Source organism: Ictalurus punctatus, chromosome 3, assembly GCF_001660625.3.
Source record: "Ictalurus punctatus breed USDA103 chromosome 3, Coco_2.0, whole genome shotgun sequence".
Lineage (NCBI taxonomy): Eukaryota > Metazoa > Chordata > Actinopteri > Siluriformes > Ictaluridae > Ictalurus > Ictalurus punctatus.
This window is the reverse complement of record NC_030418.2, coordinates 18,364,138-18,387,665: the sequence shown is the minus strand read 5'-3', so window position 1 is coordinate 18,387,665 and position 23,528 is coordinate 18,364,138. Positions and strand designations below refer to the sequence as shown.

Below are 23,528 nucleotides of genomic sequence, written 5' to 3'. Positions count from 1 at the left end.
CAGGCATTGATATTTCTCTTGACACACAGTGATTCGGCAAATAAAACACTCGATTAGCGCCTCATAATTTTTATTTATTTATTTTTTATTCCTGTTGGGTTTTTTTTTCCTGAACAGGAAAACAGATTTTCTGCATTTTGTCTTTCCAAACTTTTCAAGTAAATATTGAAGTTAATACACATTTGGTGTCAGTATAGAAATGAGTAATGAGTACAACTACTCTTCTGGACATTGCACATCGTAAAACAGTGTAACTACAGTTAGCACAACAAACAAAAAGAAATTTAAAAAAAAAAAATTAGTTGTAATTGTGTATCAGTTATAATATCTTAAATTATTTTTTTTGTACACACACACACACACACACACTTTTTAATATTTTTTGTTTTTGTTCCTCCCCCTCCCAGCTTTCCAATAGACTGCCATTAACTGGATGATAAAAACATAATTATTACATGAACTGCATGTTAAGAAGAATACACCACTGACAGATGGATTTATGGACTACAGCCAAACCCATGGTTATGTTAGTTCTTAGAAGATACCCACAATTACTGGATGAATGCTATTACGGTGAAGATAAAGAGGCAAACTTTCTAGTCCCTCTCACACCATTCTTAATAAAAAACAAATCAGATACATGCTTTTACAGTGCAGTTACACTAATTAAAGTCAGCAAAGCCTGACTACACCTTTCTGTCCTTACATGTATCAAGAAAATACTACACAAAGTGCATGAAGATAAATGATACACACTGGTTTGAATACACACATTCAATTGGATCACCTGCGTGAACTATTCATTGTCCAGACTGCCCGATTTCAATTAAAAGCACATTATGGGCTTTGTAGTCAAAATAAGTCCACCACATGTATAGGCTTCTGATTATCTCGAACATCAATACTGAATATACAATGATGTTTTCCATGAGGTATATACAAATCCAGACATTACATTGTGATATGCATTTAAGAGAATTTAACTTTAACTCAGATTGTTTTTACCAAAATGGAAAAAGTGCTTGAAATAACATTTAAATAAACATGTTAAATAAATAGATAAATAATAATGAAAGGTACACAATCACGGTCTCACAAAAGGCAAATAAACTCACTGTTGCACACAGACTCCGCATATAGAACACTCAGTAGCCCCACGTTGTTGATGGTGACTTTGGTTTTTCCATATCTAAGACGAAGTAGTTCATATTGATGCAGCAATAATAACCTTGCCCAGTTTTTTTTTTTTTTTTAAATATATATATTTTTTACGCTAGAGGCATCAGACGCAGACCAGCACTGAGAAAGAGAGATAGAGGGAAAGGAAACCCTGTTATCCATTCCTGAGGGTCTGCTGCAACGCCTACGTGAAAGAGAGCTCCTGAATCAGTTTCACTCTCGATGTTTTCCTCTGCAGTAGGAGTGGAGTTTGGGAAGCTGATCTGAGAGCAGCAGCATGGTGATTATGAGATCATCATTGTGTTGATCATACAGAGAGGCTGCGTGCCATGCAGGCTGAGCTCCTGGCCCTCTGCACCACCGCCTGGCTCTTCTCGCGCTTCAGCAGCTTGTTGTCAGAAAAGACCCCCTCGTTCCGTGGAATACCATGGGAACCATCCGGAAATGTCAGCAAGCCTGCAGGGGAAGCCAAAACAACGGACAATATCCTTATTCATTCTCAATTAGGAAATTTCGGCAAAATAGACCATTACTCTCGAAACAGTAAATGGAGACATTAAAGGTTATGTAAATTATAGAAAAACACGGCGTTATAATATTTTAATGACTGAAAATTCTGAGTAGGACATGCTAAGTTATTATTGAGCTGCAATTACAATGTGTTAAATTTATACGGTGACTATAATGCTAACTCCATTGATGACAAAATTACAATGCCCTCATATGCAGTGCCCTCCACTAATATTGGCACCCTTGGTAAATATGAGTAAAGAAGGCTGTGAAAAATTGTCTTTATAAACTTTTGATCTTTTGTTCACAAAAATACTCTGCTCTCATGGATATCAAACTATTGTAAACAAAACAAATATATTTGTTAAATATGTGTGCAACAATTATTGGCACCCCTATGAAATCATATGAAAAAAATATACTTGAATTATATTCCCATTGATATTTTTAATTTTTTTTTAGTACACCTGGGTGACTAGAAACAGGAAATTGTTCAACCATGACTTCCTGTTGCACAGGGGTATAAATACAAGGTAACATCCATCCATCCATCCATCTTCAACCGCTTACTCCTTTTCAGGGTCACGGGGAACCTGGAGCCTATCCCAGGGAGCAACGGGTACAAGGCGGGGTACACCCTGGACAGGGTGCCAGTCCATCGCAGGGCAATACAAGGTAACACATAGGCCTAATTCCCTTAGTCATTCATACCAATGGTTAAGACCAAAAAATATAGCTGTGTGTGTGGCAAAAGGTTGTTGAGCTTAACAAAATGGGAAGTGGCTATAAGAAAATAGCACAAGCATTGAAAATGCCCTTTTCCACTATCAGGGCAATAATTAAGAAATTCCAGTCAACTGGAAATGAATCAACCTGGAATTGGATGTGTATCTATATTGTATCAATGCACTGTGAAGAGGATGGTTCGAATGGACAAAAAAAATCTACAAGGATCACAGCTGGAGAACTGCACAAGTTAGTTATATCTTGAGGTCAGAAAGTCTCCAAAACTACAATCCAAAGCACCACAAGTTTTTTGGAAAAGTTTCAAGAAAAAAAAGCCTCTACTCTTATACAAAAACAATCTCAAGGGTCTTCAGTTCACCAGACACTACTGGAACTTCAAATGGGATCGGGTTCTATGATCAGATGAAACCAAAATAGAGCTTTTTGGCAATAAACACCAGAGGTGGTTTTGGCGCATGCAGAGAGGTAACCATATGGAACAGTATCTCATGTCCACGGTTAAATATGGCGGTGGCTCTTTAATGTTTTGGGGCTGGTTTTCTGCCAGAGAACCTGGCCATTTTATTAGAATACATGGCATCTTGGGCCCTATCAAATATTAACAGCTATTAAATGAAAACCTGACTGCCTCTGCTAGAAAGCTTAAAATGGGCCATGGTAGGATCTTCCAGCAGGACAATGATCCAAAACATACATCAAAATCAATACACAAATGGTTTACTGACCACAAAATCAAGGTCCTGCCATGGTCATCCCAGTCCCCTAACGTGAAACCCAGAGAAAACCTGTGGAGTGACCTGAAGAGAAGAGTCTACCATCATGGACCTCAAAATTTGAAGGATCTGGAGAGATTCTGTATGGAGGAATGGTCTCAGATCCCTTGCCATGCATTCTCCAACTTCATCAGGCATTATAGGAGAGGACTCAGAGCTGTTATCTTGGCAAAAGGAGGTAGCACAAAGTATTGACTAAAAGGGTGCCAATAATTGTTGCACACCTATATTTAACAAAGATATATATATTTTATAAACCTATGTTTTGTTTGCAATTGTTTGGTATTCATGAGGGCAGAGTATTTTTGTGATTTTATTTTTTAAACAAAAGATCAAAAGGTTAAACAATGAAGACAATTTTTCACAGCCTTCTTTGCTCATATTTCCCAAGGGTGCCAATATTAGTGAAGGGCACAGTATACCAACTAAATCCAAATTAAGCAGTGGCACATCTTTCATCATTTTCTGTATGAAATTAACAAAACCTTATACAAAATTCACATAAATACTACATCTAACAGTTTTATAACTACTCCAATATTATTTGAATTTGATAACATAATATAAATGAGTAAATATGTAAATAATTCATTCATATGGTATTTTTTTTTTTTTACCATGTCCTTCCACACGACCATTTTTGAATTCTCCTTCAAACTTCATCCCATCAGATCTGCTAAAAACTCCAACACCTTGGAATTTTCCTTGGGCAAATTCACCTTCATACCTTGAATTGAACAGTGATTGATTTTCACTGTACACATGTAACAGACAATAATCCATAAAACTAATCATAAAACATGCCTGTTCAATAATTATAAGATCTCTCTCTACCTTAACAACAAATTAAGAGATAGATAAATGTTTAAATATCACTATGTTGCCCAACGATTGCAGTTTGATTACTTAATCTCTCACCTGGATCCATCAGGGAACATTAACACCCCGGAGCCATGGAACAGGCCATTCTCAAAGTGACCCTTGTAACAAGTACCATCAGAGAACTTCAGTTGCCCCACACCATGTCTCCTTCCTGTATAGGACACATAATGCAAATCTTTGGCTTCTAATTTGGATATCTGTGGTAACACAAATTGTAATCAAATGTTTTAGATGTTGGCCAGTGGCTTTTTCCTGTTTGAAAAGGTGTGGTGTGAATAATTCAGGATTTCCTTTCGGCTCATTTCCCAAGCTAGTTCTGTCACTAGATTTCTTACTGCAGCTCAAGACTACAATCCACTGTAAACTTTTAAAAGCTGTCAGAGAAATATCTTCAGGGATTGAGTCAGAGGGTGGCATCTAAGATTGAGCTTCTTAGCAAGTTGTCTTTGTAAAAGATACACACAGCAGAAAATACATAAAACATCACCCATGAGTTATGAACGCTCAAGAAATGCATTTCATGAAAATGTAAGTTGTAGTACTGTATATAAAACAAAGATATACACTACACATGCTAATGCTGATATTAACCTGAATGCGGTACAGAGCATACCTAACCTGTCAAGAGATTAGAGTCGAAACAAAATGTCAGTGTCGGTAGTCTGGAAAAGCAGCATGAGTTGAGTTTAATAATGAAGCAGGAGCTATAGAGGAAGAATGACTTGCCTTCCTTCCATTCACCACTGTACTCTTCTCCAGTTGAGTACGTGAAGGAGCCTCTGGTCAGTGTCATACCTCGACCACCCTGCCAAAACAACATTAACCAACATAAAATTATTATTATAACTTACACGTTCATGAGTCTTTCACACTCTAAATGGGGCGGCTTGTACTCTACAAGGGGAGGAGAGAATGTTTAGACATATTACTGTAGACTGGAGAATATGCTTGAATGAAGACACTCAAAGCTGTCTTGACGGTGAGGTTAACCGTGGCACTGTTTTCAGTCTTGAATTTTTTACGTGGAGAGACTAGACAGGAAATACTGTCGTCGCCTAAATCATTTAGAATGAATTAGCAAGTAATCGCAGTGTCGCCTGTGTTTGTAGCGCACACACAGCAGGCTTGAGCAGAAGACTTCAGGCTAGCCCTGATACCCCGCCGCCGCTCTGCTCCGGGGGACGAGTCGAAATAAAAACGCGTTTACCTGTATAATGTCCTTGTTGTCGCAAAAGCATGAAAACACCTTTGAAAATTTGTGATTTTATCGGTTTCCTGAGGAGGAGCAAAAAAAACAAAACAAACAAACAAACAAACAAACAAACCCAGAGCTATCAAGCTCTCTGCGGTAGTCTCTAGCGCGCTTCTCCTCTCGCGCACTGCTCTCCTGGCAACGCAACCTGCACAGTGCATTTCCTGAAGAACGGCGTGTTTTATTGGACGCTTTTCTTAGCTATGCATTCAAACCGCGTGCTGATTGGCTGGCTGTGGAAACGACTGGAACGCCGTTAACCGTTACTCAGTGGAGTGCTCGTCTGTCTGGAAATCTGAGTGTAGATTCATTTCTGGGAAGGTGTTTAAACCGATAACGCGTGAGGTAAGATATTCCTCAAAAAAACAAACAAACAAAAAAAGATACTGCTGTGACTCATGCAGCCTAAAAACCTGAACATTGACCCTGATGTGAACAATGAAACGGTGAGAAATGCTGACAGAAAATTAGCCTAATGTGACTGATACTACACGTAAACATGTGTCCCGCTCTATCTTGTTTTATTCAGTGTTCCAACATTCAGTCATTACAGATTTGAGTGAAAACCCCAGGTTATGTTGTGTCGTACGTTTATCAGGTGGACATGCACACACCACAACCAGAAAAAATCCAGCTAAAGCCAGGTCACACTGTACACTTTTGGCCACGATTTGATTGTCTGAGAAATTTTTAGAATCCTAAAAGATTCCTTTAATCCTAGGTCAAAATCTGTAGTCTTTGATCGCTAGTTTGACATGTTCCCCGACAGCCGATTAATCACCCGTGCGATCAGAAATTTCCTCTGATTAAAATCTGCCCATGTTAGAAGATTTGAGAACAGTCCTGTAGTGTGGCTTCTCCTACACCGTACGAGTCTTCTTGCGTGCATCTGTTTTCCGCATCTTGACTGTTGTACAGTCTGACGTTAATGACATCTGAGATCCTAACAGTGTGACACGGCTTACAGTGGGGATCGTGTTCGTACAGTCTGACAAAAAACAGTCGCAAAGGACTATTAAAAATCGCAGTGTGGACTCGGCTTTAGTCTGACCATCTATCTAACACACTCAAACTGGTAGACCGTGTTTGCCAGCTGGCAAATTACTTTCCAGCTTCCTTGTTACTTGACCAAATTGATCAATAAATGTTTGAGGTTTTCTTATTGCCTTACTGTAAAAAAATAATAACTTTCTGAACTAGTGTGCAATTAGTCAGTCCATCCAGGATTTGCAGTCATGGAAATGAACACAAAATCAAGCAGACTCCGCTATAATCTGAGGAGCTTGCGATTTTTCCAAATTACCACAGATATTCTGCAGATTTGGGCCAAGATGTGCCGTGTGATGTCATCACAAACGCATATTCAGTCAAAGTCCTCTTTGATTCATGTGCGTCGATCATGAGTACAGCTAAAAGGTCTCATTTACCAACAAACATCATTGCGAAAGACCGTGCAAAACAATTTTGTGCAATTGCAATTTCACCAGTTCACATAGTTTTCTGCAAAAAAAAAAAAGCACAAAAATCTCTGCAAGTTGCATCTCACAGGGTTCTAACAGGTCATGGAATTTCTGTAATGTCATGGAAATTTAATAAAGTCTATTCCAGTCATGGAAAGTCAGGGAATTTGATCATTTTGGGGTTGAAGTTAGGGAATATCAGGGAATTTTGTTTGTAAATTTTTCAAATGTATTAACTGAAATTTCTTTCTATCTATCTATCTATCTATCTATCTATCTATCTATCTACAGATATATAGATAGATAGATAGATAGACAGAGAGACAGATAGATAGGTCAGTCTTTTCTTTTTCTTTTTCCCTTTCTCTTTTCTTACAGTGTATGGTACCTTGTAAATGAAGTGGTTTTATTTCCATTAAAGAAATATATTTTCTTTTATTAGGACCATTTTGTTTTGCACTGAAAATGTCTGTTAAGCTCCAGAGCATCCAGACCTCCATCTTAATCCAGTGCCATGTAAGTCTCCTTCAGAAAGTTGGTGAGCCTATTTTACAGTCTGTCTGACCCACTGGCTTGTGTGACACTCAACTGAACACATCTGACAATTGATCTCTTCATCCTACACAGACCCATCCTGATTTTGAACTGGAGAGGATATTTATGACCGTCTCTATAAACCTGAAGAGTTGGTAATGGGAAATGTCGATAAAAATCGCTCCCTTGAGATGTATTGCTTGTAATACTGAGGATGAGTTGTTCTCGCTGTAGAATGGCCATGAATTATATGGGGCCGTAAGTCAAACAGCATCAACATTGTCAGAAAAATGACCCGCCATCACAGGAGCTAATTTTCCAAAGAAGTGGCGTTATATTTTGCAAAGATTTGGGCTATTAAATACCCTAATGCAGCCTAATAATTTGCTCTTTGACTACCACCACCTGGTTAAATTAAGCTTGATCAATTTATTTCAAACACATACACACAGAGGGAGAGCGTGTGAGAGACAGCAGGGGAGAGAGAGAATTTCTCTCGCTTTGACCTTCAGTCCTTAGTCATCAAGCCCATAAGTACAAGTACACACGCACACACACACACACACACACACACACACACACACACACACACACACACACACACACACAAAACTAGGGACTAATTTGGCCTCCTTTAGAGATCATTGCCCTTTACTGGTAATAAATCAGCATTGTGTTCATTCTCAAGGGAAATGGACGGTCAATCCCATATGCCCTATAGTGACAGGATGGGTTGTGCAAGCACCACTACACATAAGCGCCCATTTAGCACCACATAACACACACACACACACACATACACACACACACACACACACACACACACAAACACACACACACACACACACACACACACACACACACAGACTACACAATGAGGTGAGTGTGCTCTCCTTGCAAGAAAAATCCCAAAGGTCAACTTCTAGTAGATGGGGGTGGAACACAAGTTGTTGATGGTCATCTCTCTCTGTGGTTTAATTGACCCATAATTCTCTGTATGCCAGATCATATGATGAGAGTTGTATGAACTGTACGTTCAAAACCAAGGTGAGCAGGGTTATAGTGTCTCATTGTCATACTCACCACTGCTAAATGTTCTAGTCTAGAGTGCTGTAAACTATGACATTATATAAGCGCAAATCAAATAACTGTGGGGCATTACCTACTAATTATTCTATGTGAAAATGTTTTAACATGGCATTCATTCAATTATTCATCTTCAGTACACGCTTTGTCCACTTCAGGGTCTCAGTGGATCCAGAGACTATCCCAGTAACGCTTGGCACAAGGCAAGAGAGTTCACCCCTCGGATGTGATGCCAGTCCATCACACACCTCACACACAAACAAACACACACACACACACACACACACACACACACACACACACACACAGGCTTAGGGGAAATTTATTGTAGAATTGTAGTCCGCCTACCTGCATGTTTTTGGACAGTTGGAGGAAGCCAGAGAACCCACTGGAAACCTGCACGGACACATGAAGAACATGCAGAACTCCATACAGGCAATAGCTTGAGCTCAGAATCTAACCCTGGAGCTGTGAGGCAGCACTGCTACCCACTACACCACTGTGACACACTTTAACAAAAGCTTTTTTCCCTGAAAAATTCAGATATCTTTCAGGATTTTTATTTATCCTGAAATCATCAATGATAATAATCTGATGCAGGTTAATTATTTATAAGTAAAAAATATTACTATTGGCAAATAGTATTGTACTTATTTCAAATAATACCATATGATTTGCCTTGTGATTTAGATCATTAGGTTAGGGTTAGGGTTTAATAAAAGTAATATTAATATGGTTTGCATGACTATATAGCAGTCTCTCAGAATTTTGTGATCTCAGAAATTAATGCAAAATCAAACAAACTCCACAATATTTGGAGGAGCCTGCAATTTTTCAAAATTACCACAGATTTGGGCCAAGACACATCATGTGATGTTATTACAACACGCATTCAGCCAAAGCCCTTTTCGATTCACATGCGTTTGAAAGTGAGAAGTGAGTACAGGTAAAAGGTCTTATTTACAAAAAAACATCACTGCGAAAGACAATTTTCTGCAATTGCAATTTCACCAATGCAAGTAGTTTTATGAAAAAAGCACAACAATCTCCACAAGTTACACCTCAAATTTTGAAAAAACGCACAGCAGAATCAAGCATCTTTGGCCTGTCCTGTCCATTTCAGTGGAACATTTTAAAATATGTAGTATACCTATTCATTAACATAAGCACATTCGTTCAGGTATATGAGATTCAGAACAGCCTGTGTGGAATAGTCTTATGTGGGCAATTCGTAACTAAAGATTAAGAGCAAAATGGTTCTTGACAAATGGGATAGTCTGACATGGTATGCAGTGCTACCATAAATTGAATACCATATGTCAATAATGTGTTGGTAGAGTACTTTGCAGTCCTAAGGCCAAAGAGGGATATAGAGTTAAAATGGAACATATCACACAGGGACACACACACACCTTGCTCACGGCACAGAACCTTGTCGGATGAAAAAGAGCAATTAGGATAGAAATGAAGGGAAATCACAGGGGAAGCGGACGATGAAGACTTTATTGATTAGTGAGATTTGACAGATCCAGCTTTCACTGTAGCAATTACACTGAAGTCATTAGAGACCAGTGCTAGAGAAGTAGCAAAAATGATTGTCTAAACAGAAAATGATAGCAAAGTTAGCATAGTTAGTCTTCTCTAAAAACCGATTAATGAGCAGTTTTTATACAAGTTAAAAAATGAATTGAAGTTAAATGGAAGCTTTTTGAAATCAATATTTTTGATCCCAGTGTATGTCTGACATGCTCTTCTGTGTGTCAGAGACCTCAAAAAAGAAATGTGAAAGTTTGAGGAGGAATAGGATGGATGCCACTTTGGCATTAATGTCATTACAGACATCTCTGATGATATGTGATGTGTAGTGTAGTGTGTAATATGCAGTTTTCACATAGAATGCACACTGAAGCATAACTGGCTAACATGTAGACTGTGGAGCTATTATAAGCCAATTAGATGTAGGTTTCTAAGCTAGCTAATTTTAGATGCAAGGAATATGCATGTGACCATGGTGAGCAAAAAAAAATAATAATAATAACATACTCTGCAAACAGTATGCATGGAATGTACATGTCTATCCTATAAATATGATCATTATATTTAAAAGAGCCAAGCTGCAAGAATACTAATGTAGAGAAAACTATAATAAAACTATAATACAAAAATACAATAATGGAAACTCAAATTATTATATTTTACATCGGAGTTTATTTGGCTATTATATTATAAAGTGATGCACTATTTTCTTTTTCTTTTTTCTATGCTAATGTCTTGATGCTTATCTCTGTCTTGATCTTAATTTGTTGAGCATAATGAAAATTCAACATAGAGTACCACAGGGCTAAAGTCCCACCTTAAGCAAAATAATTTTGTTGTCTTACTAAGTAGTAACTAGTAATAAGTAATAATCTGGTTAGTAATAAGTTACTGAGATCAATAAAAATACTTTATGACACAAAAATATAATACAAACACTTAGCAAAGTTCTGTTTGTGAAGGTTTCTGCATCACACAGAAGGTATATACTGTATTGTTTTCTATTGGCTTTATCCCAAGGGGTGTATCGCCCTGGAGTATCCTTTCTTTAGCTTTTCAAATACAAGACATATTGTGGTCAAAATGGGCAAATACATTAGTATGTAGGTCTTCCCCAAACTGTTGCCACAAAGTTGGAAGCACCCAATTGTTTAGAACAGAGGTGCCCAAACGGTGCCCAAAAACCCAACTTAATTGAGGGACATAGGCCGAAAGTAAACGCTGCATTATACCAAACTGATTTATATTAAAATTAAAGTTGCCATGGTTCCCCTCATTTACAATATTTAAAAATATATAAATAAATAGAAAACATTACTCTGTAATCTGCTTAATTAAGGCAGGTTTATTTTCCAGTTTTATAGTTCAATGAAACTTAAAGTACAATGAAAACATAGAAACAATCCCATGTATAGTACAGTAGAGTTCAATGCCCAATAATTCAAGCTATAAGCAATACAGCCATATTCCTGCAATATCAGTGACATATAATGATAGACATGAAGCTGGTCCTTATTTTTCAAAAGTTTTTTTTTCCAAATTGTGCTGCAGCTAACTTACTGACAAAGTTAGAGTATTATTTAGGTGAGAGTGAGTTAGTTTGCTTCTGTTTACACTTGTTTAAGTTCATCAGTCTGAAAGTCTGCTCACAGAGGTAGGTATGCCAAACAGAGACAGCATCACTTGTGCCTGTTTGCACATCTTTAGGGAAGGGACCTGAACTTGTGTTTGAGTTCTTAATCACACTGATGCTCAATTAGTTCCATCTGAAGATCACTGATTGTGTCCGCACTGATGGTGAAGGGTTGAGCAAACAACACAAAGTCATGCATCACATCCACAAGCCTGATGGAGTTGGCACATCGCTGTACTTGATGTAAAATACAGTAGTACTTTACCACTTTCCTCCCACATTCACTGACTTTGAGACACCAAGGTGTCATGGCTAGATTTCCTCCCTACCATTGCCGGGACTCCATCAGTTGTAATACCAGCAATATTCTCCCAGTTTAATTAATTCTTTTCAACACTTTCCCTCTTCTCATGTATGGCATGGTGGGCCAAATCAAAAGTCACCACGGGCCAACTTTGGCCCACGTGCCCTAGTTTGGGCACCTCTGGTCTAGAATGTCTTTGTATGCCATAGCACTAAGATTTCTTTTCACTAGAACTAAGACGCCCAAACCTGCAGCGTGATAATACCCCTGTGCACAACGTGAGGTCCATAAAGACAATGCTGGTAAGGAAAAACTTGAGTGGTTTGCACAGAGCCCTGACTTCAAACCCACTGAACACCTTTGAGATGATTTGGAATGACTGCTGTGTATCAGGCCGTCCTGCCTGACATCAGTGCTTGTGGCTGAATGGGAAAATCCCCAAAGCCATGTTCCAGAATCTAGCGGAAAGTCTTCTCAGAAGATTGGAGGATGTTACAGCAGCAAAGGCGGCAAAAAACAATATTAATACCCATGGTTTTGAATGGGATGCTCAATACGCAGGTGTCCACATAGTTTGGGCCATATAATGTATGTTCTCTATTAGCAACACTGCAGTTATTAAGTAAAAGTAGGTCCTGATAAATATGTTTTAAGATGAATAACCTCCTTAAGATGCATGGGGTTTATATAATAATATGTATGGATAATATGCATGGGCTTTAATATTTACACATGAACTCATCACTGTTCATAAGTGAATAAACAGAATAGCTATGAGTACAGAACTTTCAGAACTAGAAACATGAACACCAAGGACAGTAGGATGCACGGGGAGGTTAGTAGAGAGTGAAGCGGCGTGTGTTAAAGGGACAAACACAATCTGTTTCGTGCCTAAATAGAGATGAATCCAGCTCTGCTATCTTTCGCTCAATCAGCCATGCCTGGCCAGTTTTGCCATGCCTCGCTCCCTCTAAACACCCATAACCATTAATTCCAGAGATATTATTTATATTGTCTAATTGTAAAGAGGATGAATGATCAATTATCGTTAGTGTTTAATTGCCCTTCATAAAGTTAGCTTCCCCCTGGCTTTAAAGTAGGCTATTTAAACAATGTAACTAATAACCCTATCCTTTACATGGAGAATACATCTTCATTGTTGAGTCCAGCGGGTGTGAGAGTCACTCCTAATTTAACGGGCAATCGAGGGAAGGCATGCAGGTGGCAACAGGGGACTCATTAGGCATTAATAAATTAAGATACGACCTTCTGAGAACATTGAGGAATTAATGCAGCAAGTGACAGACAGAACCTCACATCTGTCTAAGGCCTCTATCTCATGATCCTTTATAGGGTAGTGTAATAGTACTTTACAGTGTCTTCAAAGCACTGACACGTCAAGTGACACATGAAGTCTTGGAGAGATATAGTGAAGGACAGAGTCTTCCCTTTTAAGAACAATGAGTTTCCCTTTTTTTGTGAATAACATTTTTATCGGTTTAATACATTCCCCTTGTTCTAAAAACTGAAAATATAGTTTCCTCACTCTTTCTCCATTTTGTTAATAATATTAAATTTACCACTGAAGGTTGTAGAATTATTGTAAACCTTTTTACGGTAGTTACTGGAGTAGGTGAACTGACCTTTACCTGTGATTCTGTTTGTGTATGTGTGGGTGCAGGCAGGGATGGTGGTCTGTTAGTGAGGGAATGACAGAGTCCCTTGATGTAATTACCCTCTCTTTCAATGATGCAGCCCTTTAACAAATCGCTCAGCGACTTTCCACATCTGCTCCATGTCAGCATCTGGCAGAGGCACTCAGCCATCCCGAACGCAGTGGAAAGCCATCATTAGAGCCACTGCTGAACAACTAGAAGTGCTAGGACAATTATGGGGCAATGAAGCCGTCCTTGTACCCACCTCAACACCCTAAAAAATTTTTTTTCATTTGTAGTAGAGGGCTGCAAGAGAGTCTCTACTGATCTCCACATTCATGAAAACTAGACTATAACCTAACACTCAATGCAAATGAATTTATTGATGCTTCTACACAATTAGTTCTTATTGTTTTGATGACATACACCGATCAGAAATAACATTAAACCCACCTGCTTGTGTATGTCCCCCTTGTGCTCCCAAAACAGCTCTGACCCATCAAGGTATGGACTCAAAGTATGGACAAGACTTCTGAAGGTGTGCTATGGTCATGTGTCATAAGACATTAGCAGCAGATCCTTTAAATCCTGCAGGTTGTGAGGTGGGTCCTCTATGGATTGGACTTGTTTGTCCAGCACGTCCCACAGATGCTTGATCGGATTGAGATCTGGGAAATTTGGAGGCTGTTAGATTTCCATGTATCTCAGGAATCTCCAAATCTCAGATTATGTCTTTCAGACCTCTGTCAGCCCTTTCAGCCTGTTCTACCATTACTTCTATTAACTTTTAGTTCTGTGCTGCTATGAGCTAGAAAGTGTGGTTTACCGCAGAGTTCAGGCCTGGAGAGTCCGAATGAAAACATAAACTGACACATATGAATGTTCACAAAGACTTCTGGTTTATTCACTCAAAACAGGACTATTTATACACATTGTACACCTTGATAACAGCAGATCATGGACGGTTTTTACTGGTGCAGGTGCCAGCCAGATAGACAAAACAAAACACACAGCACACTCTGAAAATAAGTCTTTTCAAGAGACAGAAAATACATGTGCCAGCTATAAGAAAGATGGCAGTTGATAAGTTTATTTAAAGAGGTAATTAAATGAATACAGGGTAATTAAATGAATACATTCATCATAGGTATTTGATAGCAGTTCATAATATAAGAGAGTACATGATATAAGAGTATTTCCTTTCAGAGGCCAAGTCAACACCTTGAACTCTTTGTCACGTTCATCATTCCATTCCTAAACAATTTTTGCAGCATGGCAGAGCACATTATCCTGCTGAAAGAGGCCAGTGCAATTAGAGAATACCGTTGCCATGAAGGGGTATACTTGGTCTGCAACAATGATTAGGTAGGTGGTACATGTCAAAGTAACATCACATAAATACTGGGATCCAAGGTTTCCCAGCAGAACATTGCCCAGAGCATCACACTGCCTCTGCTGACTTGACCCATAATGCATCCTGGTGCCATCTCTTCCCCAGGTAAGCGATGCACACACACGCCCAGCTGTCCACATAATGTAAGAGAAAACATGATTCATCAGATCAGGCCACCTTCTTCCATTGCTCATTTAATTTAATTTCAAAAGCATGTCTACATGCCTTTTTATTCCAACCAAAGAAAGCAGGAGAGTTCATTCAGGATTTCCTGTTCTGACATTTCAGACTTCAAAATATAGACATGGTGGACCTTCTGTTCTTTTGTCCAGACATACTTTGGACATGAACAGAAGGTACATGGGCTGACAAAGGGAATAGCTCTGTCTGTGACCCCACCCAATGATGTATATCCCACCATTATACAAATTATCCACTGTTTAGCACACTGCTCCAATCTTCCTGGTGTGCCACTGATTTTATGGAAGTGGGAATGCAGAAACAGTGGGTGGGTTAAGTGTGCCCTCTCCACAGGCTCCCTTGCTCCCTGGCTGTGAGCTCTTCTGATCTCTGCTGCCTGGAGCATCACTGTGTGGACATAACTGCTCCCAGCAGCTGCTGCTCTTTTTAGGCAGCCTCCTTTTCCCCTTGCAACTTTTGTGCTAACAATACCTGTATCTGCATTGTTACTGAGACACACTTTTGTTTCCTAGCCCTATGTAAACAAATGTGTGTGTGGTGTGGGCCACAGAGAGGAAGTTGTAAACCAACAATAAGAGCTCATTCATATGGTTTCTCAGTTACTAGTCTTACATATGCTAATGAATACAAACAGCAAACTCAGTGGGGACAGAGACTGGCTCATGTTTGACCAGGTTGCAATCAAGAAACATGGTTGGTAACTGACTACAGGGGAACAAGTCAGAACAAAACCCCATGGGACAGGAGCTTAAATCTGTCTATAACAAATCACAAGTGAATTGAGGAAATATCAAGCTCAGTGAAGTGTGCAGGATGGCCTGCAAACTGAATTTTAGTCTTTACTATTTAATTTGATCATTATTTACAGACATTTCATCCAAATTGACTTAAGGAAAAACACAATTATAAAATGAAGATTTGAAAGTTTTTGCCCAAAATGGCCTAGAGTGGCTATTTGGCAGTTTTGGGATTTTAAACTCACAACCTTCACTAGCACTAGCACATAGAACCATAGAATTGTATATCTACAATATGTTTATTATACTGTTGGCTTGCCTGGTAGATTTTTACATTTTTGAGATCCATATTTAAAATATTTCAGTACTTCAATTTTCTGTTTTATAAGGATTTATAAAACATTAGAAACATCCAATACTTTTCAATGATCTGTACTGAGACAAGTTCAGGATGTTAACCATCACACCAATCAGATACTAACCTTTAATTTCTGATCATGTTGAAATCTGATTGAGTGAAAGCAGCCATATGAAAAGCTATATGGTACAACATTTTAGACATTGTATTTAGTAAGTGTGGTAAGTGAACTACCTAATCGGACAGTCACACGATTTGATGGTTCAATGGTAAACCCCTCTTTAGTGAGACCAAGCATTATTGGGCTCTTTTTATCAGTGTTGGACACCTGCTGAGCACATTGATCCACAATGTAGGTGACCCAAGTCCTAGCAGCAGTTACATTATAAATATGATTAAAACTAGTCAGATAGTGCAGATGGACTATTACCTGACAATGCAAAGTGATCATAATAAACCTGCACACAGTGCTAGATGTAGTAGATTCAATCACCGTGAATAATAAAAAGGAGTGTGTTCTCTTTCATATACCCTGACTGAGGCATAATACCCTCACAGAAAAGTCACATGAACAAAATTTATACATGTGGCTTTCAGAGATTTTCCATGTCATGTTTCACACATTTGTCACATGTTCATCATTGATATGCAGTGTACTGTGATTTTTTTTTTTTTTTACTAATTAATTTATCTATACATGTTTTTCACAGTTTTTACATGTGATAACACATTGTGTTCTTGAGTTCACATGGTGCAGTTTCGGTGCAAAACAGGTTGAAATGTTTTTTCATGTTTCTCAGATAATACTCAAAAAGTCCCATGTGAAAACATTCCATTAGGGTAATTTCATGGGAGCTGTAGTTTTTCTAGAAAAAAATTCTTGAACTTTTTATATTTAAATATTTTGGTGTTCACAATGTTAATACGTGAAAAGGAAAGCGAAATCAATGGAACTGGATGGTTATTATTTTCACATCTGATTGTAGAATAAGCTAATTAGACACCAAATTGTAGAAGAGTCTTAGAAAAAGGGGTCTTCAGTGGTTCCTCATTGGGTTCTTATGTTCCAAAAAAAAGGTTCTACTTGGAACCTTTTCTGATAGGGAAATATGCTACTGTTGTGGGGTTCCTCCAGAGGGACAAATATAGAACCCTTTAGAGTTCACCATTTTCTAAGAGTGTACTTTTTTATTTATCCTTTTTTGTTCATATATAGACTAGTCTGTGGCAATTAACTGTGAACAATACTTTTTGTTCACAGAATTAACAAAACACATGGCTCAGCTAAATTTGGGCATAATGAAAAATAATTTTATCCAATGCTTTGATTTACTTGCATTGAGGACAGTTTGTGAATTTGACTTAATTTCTATTGCTGAGCTTAAATGGTCCAGTGCTCTCGTCTTGCCACCTGCCACTCCGGCCTCCCTGTGGAGCAGAGCATTTTATTGATTTAAATGTGCAGGAATTTAACTGCTGGCTTGTTTAAGCCAATTAACAGACCGGCTTAGCAACTAACTGTCAGCTTGACGGTCACGTGGGTTGAGAGTATGTGCGCGCGCCTGTTCGAAAGCGGCTCACAGTAAAGAGCGCGCGCCTCTCCGTCTATACATTCCGCGGAGTGCACACACCTCTCCATCCACGCGCGCACCGGAAAGAGCTCACACACCACTCTATTCACACACACTTTACCATCCACAAACGTACTGGGAGTAGCTCACACACCAACACACACACGCACGCACTTCACGATCCACAGACGCACCGAGAAGAGTGTACACACCTCTCCAACTACAAGCACCTACACACACACACACACACACACGTCCATTCACAGGCAAGAGCCGCATCTGCGCACCAGTGTATTTCCGACGTTAAACAGGAAAAGGTTTATAGGAGCGCGAGGTTAAAGGAGGCAAAAACTCTAAAGTGCCAAAGTGCCCTGGTGTCTTGTGGGCAACGCGCCCGACTCAAGATGTTTGAACACCAGGACCCCGCGCTGAAAACAACGACCGGTCATAGAATTTCCTTTTCAATTATGGACATTTTGGACCCTCACAAATTCACACGTAAAAAGCTAGACGGACTTTCCACAGCCTACAGCGAGACGCCTTTCCGGAGCACAGAGTTTGGAAACATGTCCAGTTCACCCTGTAGCAGAGATTCTCCATCTCCAGCTGAGTCATTACTTATAAACAACAATCCAGGTAAAAGCACATACTCCACTTTCTTAGTTGATGCACGCTTTAAAATTCAGACTGTTAAACTATGTGCCGGTGGAATTGCATTAAAGATTAATATGCTCTGTCAGGACAGTTTTACTATTCTAAAATGTCTTTCTTTCTTTTTGTTTCATTTTTATTTTAGTAAAATGTTAAAAGGTACCCCCAAAGTACTGCACAGTTGTTGCACGAGAAACAGCCGAGTGTGCAGGCGTGCTTTATTATTTTAAAATTATTATTATTTATTTATTTATTTTTCATTGGGCCTACTACTATTTTAGACATTACAGGATCTTCACTCGTTTGTATATGACCTTCCTCAGTCACAAAAAGGCGCCCTGCTGCAGCTGAGTGTGTGATTGGCATAGGGGCAGGGAGGGCAGATAATTGTTTAAAACGTCCCATTGAGGATGCCTGCGCTCACTTTGATCGATATTCCATTACTGGATCCTGCATATCTCCCTCCAGCACCTTGCAGGTAGCTGCAAACTTTAAACCCCCTTCCATGTCTGATCCCAAATATCGCTCGATTAAAACTTCCCTTTAAATAGATGACATTTATCGATTTGCCGACAAATATGAAACTCTATTAGCACGTCACGGGTAGATGGTAGGGCTGGATTTAACCGGGATTTCTCTCCGCGACATGACATTTGAGACGATGTGTGATTTATAAATTATTAAGGGATTATAGCCCAATCCACCCAAGTCCCCTTCTTAACCTTCGCTTCGTTGCTCGCACATAACTCTCGATCTATATCTTTACCCCACTGGCCCATGGTCCTGGTGCTGGTCCTGCACTACGAGGAGAGCGTTTCATTACAACTAGACTGATTTAATAGGGAGATATGTCTCATTTTTAGCTCTCTGATTATTTGTTGGTTTGTTTGTAAATATCGATGTATTTTGATCGAACATTTTTTTTTACATTTGTGCTTTATTAGCAGAATACTCCATATTTGTTAAGGAATTGTTTTAATATAATTTTCTCCATCTCCAGCACTTTGTGCATTTGCAGTTAATTGTGAAGCATTGAAATGCAGTTTAAGGTCATATAAAGTAAAAGGTTTAACTTTGAAGATCAGTAAAAGAAATTAAATGCTCAAAAAAATGTTCAACATTACGCTTAAAATCAGGATAACTCTACAATATGCTTAAATGGCTTAACAACTCAATCATTGGGTGTAATCCCCTTTGGAAGGGTTTGGATTCAACATGGCATCACGTTTGAAAAATTCCTTGTGTAAAAGTTACGAGTTGTTGGAGAGAGATCGAGTTGTTCTAATAGTAAGTGTTTGGATATTAACAGGTGAGTGCACAGAGGAAGAGCAGTGTAGCTCGCCGCTCACACCTGATGTGGAGACAACCCTCGCCCTCCGTGACACACACTCTCGGCTCTCATGTCCCAAAGACCCGGATGAGGTGGATGGCGATGAAAAAAGCAGTAGCGTTAACTGTGTTGCAGACGTATCCAACACGGAGGATCCAGCGCGCCGCCGCCGTCGGTCCCGGTCCGATCACGGGAGCGCGCGCCCCCGACGAGCCAGAACCGCGTTCACCTACGAGCAGCTGGTGGCGCTGGAGAACAAGTTCCGCTCAACGCGCTACCTGTCCGTGTGCGAGAGACTGAACCTGGCGCTGGCACTCAGCCTGACAGAGACCCAGGTGAAGATCTGGTTTCAGAACCGCAGAACGAAATGGAAGAAACAAAACCCTGGGGCTGCAGACAGCATCCTGCAACCGCCGAGCGCGAGCGTGAGTCCGGGTGCGGGACTGTGCGGGTCCGCCGTGGCGGGATTTCACTCTTACCCGCCTTTCAGCGAAGGAAATCGTGTTTTCCACTCTTCCAGCGCCGTAGCATTATCATCAACTGGTGCGCTCCTGCGTCCGTTTTTTTCTACTGGCTACCTGCAACCCACCTTCTTCCAGCCTCATTTATAAAAGGCAATGTGACCTGCTAAATGAAGGGAAGTGGAATGAAGAACTTAAAAGTTATGAAGTAAATCTAACAATCCATAATCACAGGATTTCATAGGTCTTTCTTGTGCGATTCTGGTAAATCCAGCACACCTGACTCACAATATAAACGGGCAAGATCTAAATTAGTTAACCTATTTTAGGACTGAGAGGTTAACTACAGCCCATACTGTAACTCAGCCATGAGTCACATTTTATGAATTTAGATCAAACCTTGCTAATACTTGATACAGCTGCAACAACATATTTATGTTGTTATAAGATGCATTATTGGAAGTGTACATTTCAGTGATTTACATCATGTATGTGCCATAAATGTCATTAAATCCAACTATTTAAACAGAACATTATGTGGAAACTGTGTAGAAAGGAAATGTATAACAATATAACCAGACTGAATAAAGTGGTGTGAATACTTAATTTCATTCAGAAATGTTTGGTCTAACAGCAAGATATATTAATACACACACACACACACACACACACACACACACACACACACACACACACACACACACACACACACAATATGGGTATTTAATGTAACAATGAAACAATATCGCTAAGGTGAAAATGTAGTGTACACTCTTAAAAATAAAGGTTCTTCAATGGTTCTTTACAGCACCACAGGATCTGTAAGGAATCTTTTTCTTGTCAAGAACTATTTTCCTTGTATAGGGTTGTTGAGTTGAGCTATATGGTTCTTTGGAGATTAAATATGTTTTTTTTTATGTTTCATTATAGGTTCATCAGAGTACTGTACTAGTTCTTCAAGGTAAAGTGAACACTTATATATAAGATTCTTTGTGGCACTGGAAAAGGGTTTCTTGGCATCACTCTTAAGAACCTTACTGTGGTTCCATAAAGCACTAAGGTTTTTTTTTTAGAGAACTTATGATAACATAGTTCCCTGTGGCACTGCTGTAAAGAACCATTTCTGGATTCTTTAAAGCACCGCAAATAAACTATTCTCTAAAGAACTTGAATAAAATGTTCTTTGTACAACTTAAAAGGGTTCTCCTACGGCATCAGGCTGAAAAACCCTTTTTGGGGTCTAATTGGAGGCTTTATTTTTAAGAGTGTATACACTGTAAAGTATTACACAGTCAGTTTTAGTAATATGAATAAATAGACTACGCTTCAATATTAGCATGAATAACAATAATAAAACCCTTAAAAGTAGCACGGAGACTCTACAAATCTACTGTGATCCAAAACAGTGGTGGGTCCATTACACAGTGTTCCCACTGGGTGGTAGTACAGACTCATTTATATTTAGGATATTCTACAAGAGAACATTTCATTTACTGTAACACAACCTACATATACCCAGACATTTGATCCAAATATTTGAGTTGCAGGCCTTACTGTACATTATAACTATGAATATTGTAATTCCTGATAATCATACAATAATGACGCATTCAATTCAGGTCATTGAGAGGGAAGGCCTTAATATAAGGAATAAAACATAATGGGCAGTGAGGTCATAGGAAAATAATCAATCATGATGTGGTGTGGAGTTTACCACCCTGAGGTTTATACCTCTTGTAGCAATGTTTCAAATTCATTAAAGAATGAGGTATCATAATTCTTCTTATCCATTATATTTAATGTGGTAGAACATCTGTCATATTCAAAAATTCAACTGTGCTAAAGATTAAAACAAAAATAACAAATTAAAGCAACAAACAAAACATATAACGAAATATCCATCCATCCATCCATCCATCCATCCATCCATCTTCTATACTGCTTATCCTTCCTTCAGGGTCACGGGGAAACCTGCAGCCTATCCCAGGGAGCCTGGGGCACAAGGAGGGGTACACCCTGGACAGGGTGCCAATCCATCGCAGGGCACACTCACATACACATTCACACACCCATTCATACACTATGGATAATTTTGACATGCCAATCAGCCTACCATGCATGTCTTTGGACTGGGGGAGGAAACCGGAGTACCCAGAGGAAACCCCCACACATTCCGCACACACAGGGCCCCGGTCGGAATCGATCCTCCAGCCCTGGAGGTGTGAGGTGAACGTGCTATATAACGAAATAACACAATGTATGTTTTCAAACTCTATTCATTAGTGTGTTTGTGTGTGTGTGTGTGTGTGTGTGTGTGTGTGTGTGTGTGTGTGTGTGTGTGTGTGTGCGTGTGTGTGTGTGTGTGTTTAATGTATCATTTTTATATATTTACATGTTTTTAAAACACTGTCAGACCCCCACCCCAACCAAAAATATATCCAAAAGCCCATTCAGTCTTATACTCATTTCACTTTAAATAAGTACATAAGAAAAGCCCACAGTCCGGTTTAAAGAGTCTTCCTTTCCGCTGATGTCCATTTTCTGAGTCTGTATCTTCTGCGTAGTGAGAGTATGGTCATTTCTTGCGGCATTTTGTGTTGATTTAACAAATTTCACCTTATCGAGGAAAGTAGCTGGAAAGTGAGATGTTCCTTTTTTTTTCCCTTTTGTTTGTTCTAAAAAGAGGTTCATTTGTGCTGTGATGTACAGATCTCCAGGCTGTTGGGGTGGGGTTTCTGAACTGTCAGATAATGCTGGTTCATCTGATTCAAGCTCTCCATCCTCCGTACAGTAGGCTATGTGTGAGATTTCCTCCTGAAGTACCTGCTCCTTCATAACAACATTCCCTGATTTACTGCAGTTCTTTGGTGTTACTGATGGATGTTCATCGTCTCCTTGCTTTCGGTTGTCAGCTTTGCTGTAGTGTCCTGTGCATTATCAGTAGGCCTGTTACTCAGTGCCTGTGGGTTCTCCTGCTGCTGTTGTACGGGGTCAGGACCATCCTCAGTGCAGACATTAGGGACGGGGGCACTGCTAGGCCTAGTGCTATCGCCTGTAGCAGCATTGGGTTTGGCGCTAATGCAGTCTTCATGGTGAAACTTCATTATTTAGAAACACGTAAACTTGTCTGTGGAATGACAGGACGTGTTTAACTGCAGAGTTCTTACAGTGGTTATCATGGGGCTGGCGAAATTTCCGAATCGGGCCAGTTCCTTCATGATCAGCTCTTTTTTGATTCACGGGGGCACGTTGGGGATGACGACGATTCGCGATGC

At 39.4% G+C, this 23,528-nt stretch overlaps 2 protein-coding genes across 5 annotated transcripts; one reads left to right on the top strand and one right to left on the bottom strand.

Moving 5' to 3' along the window:
• Positions 1-64: 64 nt before the first annotated feature.
• morn4 (MORN repeat containing 4) lies at positions 65-5,521 on the bottom strand. 4 transcript variants are annotated; one of them, XM_053679715.1, is made up of 5 exons: positions 5,417-5,521; positions 4,814-4,896; positions 4,128-4,238; positions 3,827-3,963; positions 65-1,635 (listed from the first exon to the last, which is right to left on the bottom strand). In XM_053679715.1, the coding sequence occupies exons 2-5, from the start codon at positions 4,882-4,884 to the stop codon at positions 1,487-1,489; spliced, it is 468 nt and encodes a 155-aa protein (XP_053535690.1). In that variant the 5' UTR covers positions 4,885-4,896; positions 5,417-5,521; the 3' UTR covers positions 65-1,486. The 4 variants fall into 4 exon arrangements, with proteins under 4 accessions (XP_053535690.1, XP_053535689.1, XP_053535692.1 ...); XM_053679714.1 differs by having other exon boundaries at positions 5,299-5,514; XM_053679717.1 differs by having other exon boundaries at positions 3,827-3,936; positions 5,299-5,511.
• A 12,118-nt stretch (positions 5,522-17,639) lies between these two features.
• Positions 17,640-20,840, top strand: nkx1.2la (NK1 transcription factor related 2-like,a). Its single transcript, XM_017463230.3, has 2 exons — positions 17,640-18,447; positions 19,772-20,840. The coding sequence occupies exons 1-2, from the start codon at positions 18,216-18,218 to the stop codon at positions 20,401-20,403; spliced, it is 864 nt and encodes a 287-aa protein (XP_017318719.3). The 5' UTR covers positions 17,640-18,215; the 3' UTR covers positions 20,404-20,840.
• The last annotated feature ends 2,688 nt before the right edge of the window (positions 20,841-23,528 follow it).

Coding starts and splice junctions, on each gene's coding strand:
- morn4 (XM_053679715.1), bottom strand. CDS start 4,884: ATGACACTGACCAGAGGCTCCTTCACGTACTCAACTGGAGAAGAGTAC. Junction 4,239..4,813: donor GGTGAATGGAAGGAAGGCAA/GTCATTCTTCCT, acceptor CTATACAGGAAG/GAGACATGGTGTGGGGCAAC. Junction 1,636..3,826: donor TGGTCGTGTGGAAGGACATG/GTAAAAAAAAAA, acceptor CTTCCCCTGCAG/GCTTGCTGACATTTCCGGAT.
- nkx1.2la (XM_017463230.3), top strand. CDS start 18,216: ATGTTTGAACACCAGGACCCCGCGCTGAAAACAACGACCGGTCATAGA. Junction 18,448..19,771: donor ACTTATAAACAACAATCCAG/GTAAAAGCACAT, acceptor GGATATTAACAG/GTGAGTGCACAGAGGAAGAG.